Source organism: Cucurbita pepo, chromosome 8 (assembly GCF_057944985.1).
Source record: "Cucurbita pepo subsp. pepo isolate OVF chromosome 8, ASM5794498v1, whole genome shotgun sequence".
Classification (NCBI taxonomy): domain Eukaryota; kingdom Viridiplantae; phylum Streptophyta; class Magnoliopsida; order Cucurbitales; family Cucurbitaceae; genus Cucurbita; species Cucurbita pepo.
Genome location: NC_141805.1, coordinates 2,717,741 through 2,731,242, shown reverse-complemented (window position 1 = coordinate 2,731,242; position 13,502 = coordinate 2,717,741). Strand labels below are relative to the sequence as shown.

The 13,502-nt window shown below is 32.8% G+C and overlaps 2 protein-coding genes across 3 annotated transcripts; one reads left to right on the top strand and one right to left on the bottom strand.

Annotated features, from left to right (window-relative positions):
• Positions 1 to 1,788: 1,788 nt before the first annotated feature.
• Positions 1,789 to 5,436, bottom strand: LOC111800068 (zinc ion binding protein). 2 transcript variants are annotated; one of them, XM_087125998.1, is made up of 4 exons: positions 5,262 to 5,436; positions 4,010 to 4,170; positions 2,320 to 3,237; positions 1,789 to 2,241 (listed from the first exon to the last, which is right to left on the bottom strand). In XM_087125998.1, exons 2-4 carry the CDS (start codon positions 4,168 to 4,170, stop codon positions 2,139 to 2,141), a joined length of 1,182 nt encoding a protein of 393 aa, XP_086982124.1. In that variant the 5' UTR covers positions 5,262 to 5,436; the 3' UTR covers positions 1,789 to 2,138. The 2 variants fall into 2 exon arrangements, with proteins under 2 accessions (XP_086982124.1, XP_086982125.1); XM_087125999.1 differs by lacking the exon at positions 4,010 to 4,170 and having other exon boundaries at positions 5,262 to 5,435.
• Positions 5,437 to 8,118: 2,682 nt separating this feature from the next.
• On the top strand, positions 8,119 to 12,578 carry LOC111799545 (very-long-chain aldehyde decarbonylase CER1). The gene is made up of 9 exons (XM_087126582.1): positions 8,119 to 8,340; positions 8,694 to 8,917; positions 9,304 to 9,536; positions 9,611 to 9,830; positions 10,632 to 11,007; positions 11,132 to 11,233; positions 11,520 to 11,813; positions 11,892 to 12,065; positions 12,151 to 12,578. Exons 1-9 carry the CDS (start codon positions 8,281 to 8,283, stop codon positions 12,334 to 12,336), a joined length of 1,869 nt encoding a protein of 622 aa, XP_086982708.1. The 5' UTR covers positions 8,119 to 8,280; the 3' UTR covers positions 12,337 to 12,578.
• Positions 12,579 to 13,502: the final 924 nt, after the last annotated feature.

Here is a 13,502-nt window from a genome sequence, read left to right as displayed (position 1 = left end):
GTCTCGACTCCGTTTCATACAAGTGACTTGAAGTGAGGAGAGAAATCTTCAAGGTATTACTACCATGTACAGCTACACGTGTATGTCACCTCCTGTAATAGTGTTCATGTGGTCTCTACTTCACTTGAAACTAGGTTTACGAAATACTGACTCAGTTAGAAGTCTCGACTCCGTTTCAAACAAGTAACTTGGTTGGTCGGTCAATCGATATTGCAATTCTTATTTCGAATATTTTAGCTACTAAAATACGAAAGCTCCTAGAACGGTGTTCGTGTGGTCCCTACTTCATCTGAAGCTAAGTATACAAAATATTGACCCAGTTAAGAATCTCAACTCCGTTTCATACAAGTAACTTGGTTGGTCAATCAATCTACGTTACAAGAATTCTGATTTTCCTTCCAAATAAAACGAAACAAACAAACAAATTCTCAGCTTTCCCATTAATTCCGAGGGATCGTATTCTTTTAATGTAACCAACAATCCCACTATTTACATCATGTTCGTTGACATATTAATTCAAAATAACTTCCACCAATCCTTTATTTACTACAAAACAATTTTTGCACATAATTTCCATTTTATCCATTTTTTTACTTTTAAAGCTTACATTTTGACCTTTAAACTTTCCATACATATTTTATTTTAAATTTTAAACTTACAGATGTTATATTTAATCCTTCAATTAGAGATGTCTATTTCCCAAACAGGGAGGAGATTCCACGTTTGCCCGCCCCCAAACGAGAGGTGGGAGAGGTTTAAACAAACAATGGGGAGAAAGTAGGGAACATTTTTTCCCCGTAGATAAATGAATACAAGAACAGGATTATGTTCTCTATCCCTACTCCGCTCAATTACTGGCTTAATATAAATATATTTTCAACACATTAGAAATAATATATATATTAATATATGTTTTTTTGGCTATATTAAAAAATTAGTTAATTTTGAGGCTCCAATTATAATATTTAAATTAGCTTAACTTTTAAGCTTATGTAATATTATATAATAGAAACTAATCAAATATATTAATTTATTAGATATTTTTTACAAACTTCTAATAATAATTTTTTTTTTTAAATAATTATTTTTAAAATAATAATAAACGAGAAAAATAAATGATTAAATAAAAAAGTATGCGTATTTATGGGTTGGCTAAATTTCAAACTTTAAAGTTTCAAATCTATATTTTTAATAAAAATTTACCTTTTATATCATATGTTAATTTTTTTTAATGCATAATCTAATCCAACCCGATATTTTATGATAATAATAGTAATTAAAAATGATTAAATAAAAAATAAAAATAATAAAAATCCTCACTCACAGATCCCATTCTACGAAGAGCAAGCAATCAGACATTCAGCGAGTGTCCAACATCAATACATAATTATTTTAATAAAAAAATGTAAAATATAAAATAAAGACGAAGATAGGACAGAATTGGCTTTGTTATCATATGATTTCGACATTAAATACTAATAATAAAAATGATGAGGGCACCTGAACTCGAACCTACGATCAGATCCGACGAACGACAATGTTGCATGTAGAGGGTATGCTATGAGGGTACACCTTGTAAAAAGTTCATATGGGTGCAAGCGGTCAAAGTACTAATCTGTGTATAGTGCACAAGTTACCCCCATACACACGAATCTTACTCACGAGCCTGTTATAGAGCAAGTTGACTCACGTGCCAGAAGCATATGGGGTTAAGGATATACTACATTATGGTACGAGGGGTTAGTTATACACCCTAGAGTAGGAGTGTATAGGGTCTAGGTAACAAGCTTTGTAAGGCTACCAAAGACGGTAAACATTGGCTAAAGCTAGAGTCAGTATATGAGTACATAATTTAAAAAATCATTGTAAGAATTAAGTTCGACGAGAGCATACAAGTAAGTTGCTTATCATGTTTTGCTTGTCCTAAGATTCTTCATACCTGAAAACACAGAGAAACAGGAATTTCTGAGAATCTGGAACCTTTGGATCTCTTTTCGTGAAGTAATGAACTCCTCTAAACACTGCAAAGTTAAGGGAACTTCATGTAACATCGTCGGGATCGCCATTGAACCGATCGCTTCATTGAAATGCAAGCTATCAGGACATTGAATACAAGTGTGGCTAAGGCATAACATGTTCTATCTTGCACTGAACACGGGTTCGGCTTCTGGGTTCGGTTGAGTTCGTCGGGTGTATTTGAGAAGTAAACCTTCAGATGAAAGGCCCGGAACTGTAAGATCCCTGAAAATCAAACCATAGTTGCTAAAGGTTTCCATGCATAAGTAACAAATAACCAAGAACAAAACACTTCAAACAAACCTAATGTATGGCTGCAGATCCTTCCATTCCCATTTTGGTCGTTCTCTAAACAAAATGGAGAAACGCTCAACAGGATTCAATGGCAATGAAGAAACTCTAAAACCACGAACCCACGTCTCGACCCCGAGCCTCTCGGTCAGAACTTCGCCTTCCAACATGTCAAAGTTAGCATGCATTTCAACAGGGATTTTCTTTTGCCATTCATCCATGAAATGCTCCACCTTCATCTTTCCTTTCCTCAAGACTTCTCTTGCAAAATGCACACAAACACGTTTCTCATCCAATCTCCATAAACAGCTATTCCCCTCATCTCCTTCGAGTTTATCGCCATAGACGTCGAGACAATGATGCACGAGTTTTTCAGAAAAACCATCCATTTTCATCACTTTCATGAGTACAACTTCATCAAGTGCATCCAGAGACCAGTCGTTTAAAATCCTGTTATTCAAGAGCATTTGTAGCATAGAGTCCATGTATTGTTCGTCCACAAGTCTCCAGTATCCATCAATCTCAACTGCGGAAAGTGCTTGTAATCCAGCTTTCAGTTCATCATCACTAGCCTGAACCTTGTCTAAAAGATCATTCCAACTATACATTTGCTTCTCACAATTGTCCATCTCTTCGCTTTCCCACTCATCAGCTAAACTGTAAGGATTCTCTGAAAGAAGCAATTTAAGCTTATCAATTCTGGGAGCAATCTCAACAAGTTCCATGATTCCTGGAGCAAGTTTAATCACAGGAACAACTTCTTTAGTGCTGTCATTCCCATGGCTATCTAGTTCACTAGCGTAGTATTCCGATCGACCTGATGGGGGTATGAGGAGTACAGAATTGGAGGTTCCTACATATTTTATTCCATATGTTTTCGACTTCGTGCAAAAGACTGCTTCTTCTTCTGCCTGTCCTCTGATGCTTACTCTGCGACATGAAACCACCAAAGTTAGATCAATTCAAGAAGTTCTAACGGGTGAGGATTATTGGAGGTGAGTCCCACATTGACTAATTTAGGGAATGATCATGGTTTTATAAGTGAGGAATACTATCTCCATTGGAATGAGGCCTTTTGGGAAAGCCCAAAGCAAAGCCATGAGAGCTTATGCTCAGAGTGGACAATATCATACCATTATAGAGAGTCGTGATTCCTAACATGGTATCAGTATCAGAGTCATGCCCTAAACTTAGCCATGTCAATAGAATCCTCAAATATCGAACAAAGAATTGTGAGCCTCGAAGGTGTAGTCAAAAGTGACTAAAGTGTAGAACAAAGGGTGTACTTTGTTCGAGAGCTCTAGAGAAAGGAGTCGAGCCTCGATTAAGGGGAGACTATTCGAGAGCTCCATAAGCCTCAAGGGAGGCTTATAGTGTACTTTGTTCGAGGGGAGGATTGTTGAGGATTATTGGAGGTGAGAGTCCCACCTTGGCTAATTTAGGGAATGATCATGGGTTTATAAGTGAGGAATACTATCTCCATTGGAATGATGGCTAATTTAGGGAATGATCATGGGTTTATAAGTGAGGAATACTATCTCCATTGGAATGAGGCCTTTCAGGAAAGCCCAAAGCAAAGCCATGAGAGCTTATGCTCAAAGTGGACAATATCATATCATGTGGACAATATCATACCATTGTGGAGAGTCGTGATTCCTAACACTAACATGTTAGTAAGTCACTTATGATCGGCTTTATGTACCGTTCGTGGAGAACTTCTTCCAGAAGCTTTTCATCAACCTCAAGAAGAACTAAATCATCATGTGGACCAAAAAGTGAGTGATATGCAATAGCAACTGAGGAGTTTGGCTGAAGATGTAAAACTGCATCGGCTCCTCTCCCATGCGGATTTTGCTGCTCCATCTTCAAAAAAGGAACCAAAATGAATTAAATGGTCTATATCTAAGCTTCTAACCACTTACGTCTGTTGAACAAGGATTGATCTCAGCTTTGCACATTCATGAGCTATCCTAAACACTGAATATCATACAGAAAGCCACAATCACTAATTCAACCATGGGAAGACTCCCACAATATTTGGATATATAATGAAAGAAACGGGTCGAATTCTATAACAGCTCAAGCCACCGCCGGTAAATATTGTACTTTTTGAGCTTTCCCTTATGGGCTTCCCCACAAAGTTTTAAAATGTGTCTACTATGGAGAATATCTAGTCCTACTCTGCCTCCCACCGTCCGGTAACCTGGCTCTGATACCATTTGTAACAGCTCAAGCCCACCGCTAGCAGATATTGTTCTCTTTGGGTTTTTCCTTCTGGGTTTCCCCTCAAAATTTTAAAACGCTTCTACTATGGAGAGAGTCTACCCTACTCCAACCAGTGCCTAGCACATTCCGGTAACCTGATTCTAATACCATTTGTAACAGCCCAAAACCCACCGCTAGCAAATATTGTCCTCTAGTAATACGCTTGGACGGTTACAAATTCTTGATACAGGTTGAATTCTTAGTATCTAACTAAACCAATTGACCTTAGACATCGATGTTACGGCATTCAAGTATATAGAAAATTAAAACTCCATTAATCAAAGTATACGCCCACCCCATTTCCGCTAAAAGAATTGAAGTTTCAGTTGCTCGTGGAACCTGGATGAAGAGAAATGGAGGCTGAAGGAAGAAAACAGAATAGCAGAGTGACCGAGACAGAAGGATTATTAGGTTGCCCTATCCTAGAATTGCTTGGAAAAAAAAAATGTAAGAGGGAAAAGAAGAATCGTAACATAAATCAATCCAATACAAAATCGAAACCCTAGAACAAATACGCAACACAAATCCATCAAATTAACGCTACCAGACGCAATATATCGAGTTCGATCATCAAAATCAATGCCTCAACAAGCTTCAAATCAAATTTTCAAATGCACCTCTCTTGTCATTACATTCATCATCTTCAAGAGAAATTGAAGAAACAAAAAGTTGAAGAATCAGAGACAAACCTAAAATTACAGAAACAACGCTTCAGATTGAAACATCGACGGTAAGGCGGTAAGTGCAGGAGATTGAAGAACCGTGAGAGTGAGAGAAATCCTTCAGAAACTGATACTGAGTTGGCTGAGGATTTGCCGAGAAGCACAATGACGAACAATTCCTTTTCGCGCTCTATCGTTTCCCGCCAAAACGTAATATCTATTTTATTATAAAACTAAATTAATAAAAATATTACTTAATTTAAATTTCGTCTAAACAAACTTTTAAATATTTATAATAATATTCTTAAACTAAAAAAAAAAAAAAAAAAAAAACTTTAAATATATATATTTTTATTAATTTAGCGTTTTCACTGCTGGGCCAACGGCCCAGCCCAATCCAGAATAACCGAGCTTTCCTTAAGCCCAATAGAAAGGAATTTATTTTTTTCAATTTAATCTTTATAATTTAGAATATATATAATATCTTACATTATGATAATATATTTATATGACATTATACTCGAAATTATCATAAATTTTAAACGAAAAAAATTATATAATAATTCCACGTGGACAACTACATTTTTAATATTTTAAATCAGACACAGTGGAAATTATCCAGCTAGTTCTCTCACGTTTTCGTCACATCAACCAAACAAAATATTATCGTCGAATAGCCAAATTCAATGAATATTTTTCACGTTTAAATTTTAAAACTTTCTAAATTGAATCGAGGACGTTCTCTAACTAGCTCCCTTCTACCGTCACATCAAGCAAACATAAACGTGGTCGTTGATAAGTTGGTTGGATATGAATGCTACAATTTCCACGTGGTTAATTAACTAATAAAATATTAGTTTCCACGTGAAAGGGTTGGAAAGCTCTTAAAACGGGACCACATTAGAAAATTGGGAAATTTTAAATTTATTTTATTCCAATTTTTTTATATATCCATTTTTTAAAAAATTAAATGTGTTAAAAAGGTATACAAAATAAGCCCCCAATTTAGTTATTTAGATTCATAAATAATATAATTTTTTTTTTAGAATATATTTATTTTGGATATTTTAATTAATCTTTTTTTAAATATCTAATAATATATTTATTAAATTATTAAAATAAAAATAATCACATTTTTATTTATTTTTTAAAATAAATAACTAATCCACCTCTTAGCTATATTTTAAATATATTAATACTTTCATAAAATATTAATTATCGATAATAATTGAAAGAGATATATAATTTTTTTATACAGCCTGATATTATTATTTTAAATACACGTCGTTATCAAAATCTAGATTTAGGTCACTATATTTCCCTATCGTTCCAATTCAATGTCTCCGATCATCATAAATTCACTTCCATCTAATGCAATTTTCACATTGAATGATGGTCGACTTTAGTTGAAATGGGTTTGTGAAGTTTTTTCCTCTCTTCATCAAAAACGTTCATTTGAATTTTACATGCATTTAATTTAGTATACAATTTTAGATATCGATGCTAGAATTGGGTTGTCTCTCTACAAATTATGCTTTAATAATTTAAAATTTTAAAGAATATATTTTATAAAAAAATTCTTTAAAGAAAATAGATAGAGAACGGATCATCGAAACACCGCTCTACAAAAATTCATGATTCGAATTCTTTCTCCAATTGAAATCGAAAAAAGTGACCGAACAAATAAATTTTTTAATTGAAAGCATATTTTAACCGTGCCATAAAAATATTCAAGCAATTATAAAAATAATAATAATAATAAATAAACTTTTATATATATATATATATATATATATATTCACAATTACAAATTAATTTTAATCATTAATATGTGCCATTGATTAATACGATTAATCAATAACTTCCCTTTTTTAATTAATTTTTAAAAATATTTAATATTTATATTAAAAAAATTAAAAACTAAAAATTTATTAAAAATTGAATTATATATAACAACAATTAACACATTAATTAAATTATTAAAAAGAATTCAATGTATATACAGTATACTATTTTATTTTAATAAATAAATAAATAAATAAATAAAATTGTTTGGTTTAAATAATAGACTAAATTATAATAGGACTACGAACTAAAATAGTAATTTGACCTAAGAATCATTAATCACCGTTCAAATCATTTTTAATTTAATTATTATTTTTGTTTATAGAGTTAAAAGTTTAATAAAATCGTCATTTTAGTTCATATATATTTGAAATTATAAACTAATATATATATATATATATATATATATATATATATATATATATATATATATATATATATATATATATATATAATTAATGTTTAATTAATAAAAATATATGCCAATTATTTTAAAAAGTTAAATAATATTCTTAAACTAAAAAATCAAAATTACCTTCCGTTAATATTTTATTTAAAAAATACCACCACTTAATAGTGCAATTAAATTCATATTTTTCATACAAAAATTTTTTCGAAAAAATACATTTAAAACTTTCAAAATAATTTTAAAAATACTCTTTAAAAAATATTTTTATCTGAGAATTTTTTTTTTTTTTTTTTTTTTTTTTTTTTTTATAAATATTAAGTGTCGATACTATTTTTATTTTTAAAAGTTTATTTAATAAAAAAAAACTAAAGAGTATTAATAAAATTTAAATGTATTTTTGAATTTTTATTTTAATTTAAGGATATATATTTTTAATTTTTTTTAAAATTTAATGATTTTTTTTTGAAAGAAAGTAAAAAATGCATGAATATTTTTATTAATCTAGAAAAAAAATAAAAATTTGAAAGACGAAAATAGAATAATGGTGTGGATCACAGGTACCAAAATGAAATAAATTCATCATCGTTAAACACGATCGAAGAGAAAGAAAACTTTAATTTCTCTGTTTCATGTTCAGATGGTCGATTTCGGAAAGGAAAAAAAATCATGAAAGCACGTAGAAATTGAAGAGCGGACCACTGATTGGCTGCTATAAAAAGAGGTGCTCTGGAGGAGATGGAACGTAGAATTGGAAGCCTAGCAGTAGCATTGTGAGCTTCAGCTTTTGCATTAATGGCTTCCACTCCGGGGATTCTCACCGATTGGCCATGGACGCCTCTTGGAAGCTTCAAGGTATCTTCCATGTCCTCTCTCTCTTCTTTCTCTTGCTTCTTCGTTTCCTATGTATTCTGCCATTATGTTTTCTTCATATTCCACGCCGTTGTTTATGGTGATTTATTGCAGAATGTTTCTCTGTTTGATCGCATTTCTTGTCCGTCAACTGTTTGTGAAAATGCGACTTCGAACATTACGCTAAATCGAGTTCCGTTGAAATGAACTTGTGATCGAATATCGCTAAATCACTTATTTACCTGTTGTGCTTTAATTTTTCGTCAATTAAATGAGCATCGTAATGAGAAACTACGATCATTCCGACTGTCTGTTGAAATCACAGTAGCGTAATCACACGGAGTTCTTGTTTGCAGTATTTGATTTTGGCGCCTGGAGTGATTCACAGCATTTATCATTACGTCGTGAAGGATGAAACCGAGAGAGACATTTCATACCTTATGATTTTTCCATTTCTTTTGTGGAGGATGATTCATAGCCAGATATGGATATCTCTGTCTCGATATCGAACTGCTAAAGGCAGTGCGCTTATTGTCGACAAGGGCTTGGAATTCGATCAAGTCGATAGAGAAAGAAATTGGTTAGTATTTCCAATCCATTTCTTCACACAATCCAGATTCAGATTATTGAATCGTTTAAATCTAATAGTTCGATAACTTTCTGTTTTAGTTTTTGAGAGTTGTTTTTGCTTCCCTCCAATTCGTCATTCAAATTCTTAATCAAATTTCAAAACCAAAAAACAAATCTGTTTTTAATTTTCGAAACTTCACATGTAACAAAGAAATCATTATCTATATATGCAAATACTTTTTGCAAGCTTTAAAAACAACAAAAATCTCTCAAAGAAAGATAGTTTTCAGATTTTTTAGGAAGATGTTTCAGAAACACACACCTGAAAAGCGGTATTCATGAATTTAGTTCGTACAGAATTGAATTAGCTTCTTATGAACAAGGTTTTATGGACAGGGACGATCAAATATTGTTGAATGGAGTTATAATGTACATTGTGAGCAATGTTTTGCCGAAAGCTTCAAATCTTCCTCTATGGAGGACAGATGGAGTGGTTATTACGTTTTTGCTTCACGCAGGTCCAGTGGAGTTTCTGTATTACTGGCTTCACAGAGCTCTGCACCATCATTACCTCTACTCTCGCTACCATTCCCACCACCATTCTTCCATTGTTACAGAGCCAATCACTTGTAAGCCTTTCTCACTTGTAAGTCAGTAATATTAACTAGTATAATAATTTGGAGCAATCATTCTTCCATGGCAGCTGTGATTCATCCATTTGCAGAAGAATTGGCATATTTCTTCCTGTTTGCGATACCTTTATTGACGGCAGTGTTTTGTGGAACAATTTCTGTGGGAGTTTATGTTGCTTATATTACTTACATCGACTTCATGAACAACATGGGTCATTGTAACTTCGAGTTCATCCCTAATCGCCTCTTCACACTCTTTCCTCCTCTCAAGTTCCTCGTCTATACTCCATCGTAAGTCTCTCTCTCTCTCTCTCTCTCTCTCTCTCTCTCTCTCTCTCTCTCTCTCTCTCTCTCTCTCTCTCTCTCACTCTCACACTCATAAAATAGACGCGTAATAGGCCAAAACAGACAATATGTGATAGCTTTGACCTTACTCTTACATGTTTTTGTTATCTCATTCTCCAAATACCTGAGAATGAGTGTCGTGAGAGGATCCCTCGATAATTATTGATTTTTAGATTTTGAAAAAATTAATTTTATAAATATTACTTTCATCTTTGGTTATTATCTACTTTTTGCAAGTGGTTCTCAAAAATTTGTTTTTTATTTTAAAATTTGACTTGAAATTCAAATATTTTTTCACCAGAAATGATACTGATACATAGTCTAGAGCTTTCGATGAAAAAAAAAAAGTCTCAGATCATCTCATTTAGGGAATGATCATGAGTTTATAATCAATGAATACTCTCTCTATTGTGAGACCTTTGTGGGAAACACAAAGCAAAGACATGAGAGTTTATGTTCAAAGTTGACAATATCATACCATTGTGGAGTTAAGCTAAGACAGAGACAGGGGGATTATTGCATCTTATTGTGCCAATTTTTTTTTTTAACCTTTAATGGTGGGTTTAATAGATTATTATTTATTTTTATTTTTTGGAATTTAGAGACATATTTGTTATATGCTAAAACTTCCTCTAAACTTGTACTCCTTTTTTAAAATTTAATATACGACATAAAATTAAATGAACAATAACACATAGATGCTTTAAAATAAAAAATAAAAAATAAAAATAATTGTTATAATGGCAGGTTTCATTCGTTGCACCACACGCAATTCCGAACCAACTACTGCCTATTTATGCCCTTTTACGACTACGTCTACGGCACATACGACAAATCTTCAGATTCTCTCCACAAAAACTCCCTCAAAAGAAAGGAAGAAGTTGCTGACGTGGTCCATCTGACTCATCTCACTACTCCCGAATCCATCTATCATCTACGGCTAGGATTTGCCACGCTGGCCTCCAGGCCCCACTCCTCCACGTGGTATCTTTGCTTACTGTCCCCCGTCACCGTGGCATCCATGCTGCTGATGTGGATCTATGGCCATACATTTGTCGTCGAGAGGAACAAGATTGATGAGCTCAAAATGCAAACGTGGGCCATCCCCAAGTTTCAATTCCAGGTGACAAAAATCTTAATAAATAAATAAATAAATATATATTATAATTAATCTCGATTTATGAATAATCATATTCTAATTTCTAGATTATTTATTAATTAATTAATATCTAATAAATGTTCTGCAGTTCTTGCTTCAATGGCAACCAATAAACAACTTGATTGAAGAAGCCATAATCGAGGCAGATCAAAAGGGCTGTAAAGTCTTGACCTTAGGCCTCTTGAATCAGGCAAGATTATTTATTTATTTATTTATTTATTTATTAACTCATCATAAAAATTCAACTAAATATGTCTTTTAGTCCCAATTCTTGAGTATTTTTGCAATTTAGTCCTTAATTGATAAAGATTAAAATAAGATGATAATAAATGGAAAAATATTAGAAATTGACAAAAATTTAGGATATAATGGAAAAATATTAAAATGTTAGGGACTAAAATGAAATATTTCAAACATATTAGTTGAAAAACGTATATTTTGTTTTATCTGAGTATATGTATATATGATGATTGCAGAGCGAGGAACTGAACAAACACGGAGCGTTTTATATAGAAAGAAACCCGAAACTAAAAGTGAAGGTGGTGGATGGGAGTAGCTTAGCTGTGGGTGTGGTTCTGAATAGTATCCCAAAATTTGCAACCCAAGTCCTCCTCACAGGGAAAATTACAAAATTGGCCATTGCCCTTTTTCATTCTCTTTCCGAAAAAGGCATCCAAATTGCTGTGTTGAATGAACATCACTACAAACAGCTCAACAAAGCTTCTAAATCCGAGGGCTCTTTGGTCCTTTCAACTGGCTCTTCTCAAAATGTATATATATTAATTATTAATTATTTTTTTATTTGACTTAAAATTAAAATTTTTAATAATTTTTTAATTTTCATGTAGATATGGTTGGTGGGAGATGGTATGGCAGATGAAGAACAGCTAAAAGCTCCAAAAGGAACAACTTTCATTCCCTTTTCACACTTCCCTCCAAAGATTATACGCAAAGATTGCTGCTACCACTTCACCCCTGCATTGAAAGCTCCCCCTTCGATCGAAAACGTGCACTCGTGTGAGGTAAACGTCGTGCTTGGGACATCGATGTCGAGATTTACTTTCGAAGTCTCGTAAAGTGATAATAGATTTAATCGATGGCTTGCAGAATTGGCTACCGAGACGAGTGATGAGTGCATGGCGCGTTGCCGGGATGGTGCATGCTATGGAAGGGTGGACGGAGCATGAGTGCGGCAACGCTATGTTCGACGTCGAGCAGGTTTGGACGGCGAGCCTTCGACATGGGTTTCAGCCTATGAAGATGTCAAATAGTACTACCTATGGCTCTATGTAGTTTCATTTTATGTACTATGTCTATGTTTTTAGTTAATAGCTATGTGTTGGTGTTTGTGGGGAAGCTAATTTAGTCTCTAATTCAAAGGAGGTCCCGTGGCCCAAAATTAGGTTAAAAATTCAATCACCCGAAAAAATGCGGTCAATCCAAATGGTACGGTACAGTACCGTTTGAGTTTAGTTATGAACTAATTTTGGTTAGATTGAGTTCAAATAAATGAAAGATGCATGCATTAAATTAAATTGAGTATGAACTCAACTAACTCGAATTTATTATTAATTTTAAAATATATAGATATTTTGCTTACTATATAATTATATATACATATATATTTTTCTCTTAAAATAATTTTTTTACTATTTAGGAGATAATTTTTTAAATTATATATTAAAATTAAATGGTAAATTTTAATTAAATATTTAAAAATTAAAAAATAGATGTTTTATTTTTAATTAAAAACAAAATTTTAAATAAATATGTGAGCCTCATCACTGCGATCCCTTTGTGAGTAGGCATCCCTTTTCCCGAAGTTACGAGGCTATTTTGTCAAGTTCTTTAAAGAGAGCTGTCTCACGCCTCTAGGTATTCTCTACCTACCCACATGTGTCAGTTTCGAGTACAGGTACCCTTTTGTTGAAGGTCGTTCGAGCTTTTCCTGAGAGTATGACATGGGTTACTTCAGCGACATAGCGCCTGGTACTCGAACATTGGCTCAAGGTATTTTCTCTATCCCGAACAAACTCAACCCAAAAAATTTATCGTTGAATTAGGTTTAGTTCATTATTCAATAAAGTCGTTTTGGTTGAAAATTTTACAACTCAAACAATTAGATTAGGTCTAAAGTTTCCAACTCGAACCAACCAAACCCACAATCACTCTTTAACTTTTGAAATAATTTTAGAGGTTGGAGAGTTTTTTTTTTTTTTTTTTTTTTTTTTTTTTTTTTTTTAATGTCGGGAAATGAAGAGAAAACGTGTATGTTGAGTAAAATTATCCTCACTGGTATTAGGCTTTATCCGTAAAATTAAAAGTAAAATCAAGAGAAGTAATATCAATAAAGGATAATGTCAATATAAAGATACACGAAAAGTCGTTTTCCTTAACGAGTTCAAATTTGTCAGCAAGTCGTAAAAAGTAAAAAAAATTTATAACCACAATACTCGGAA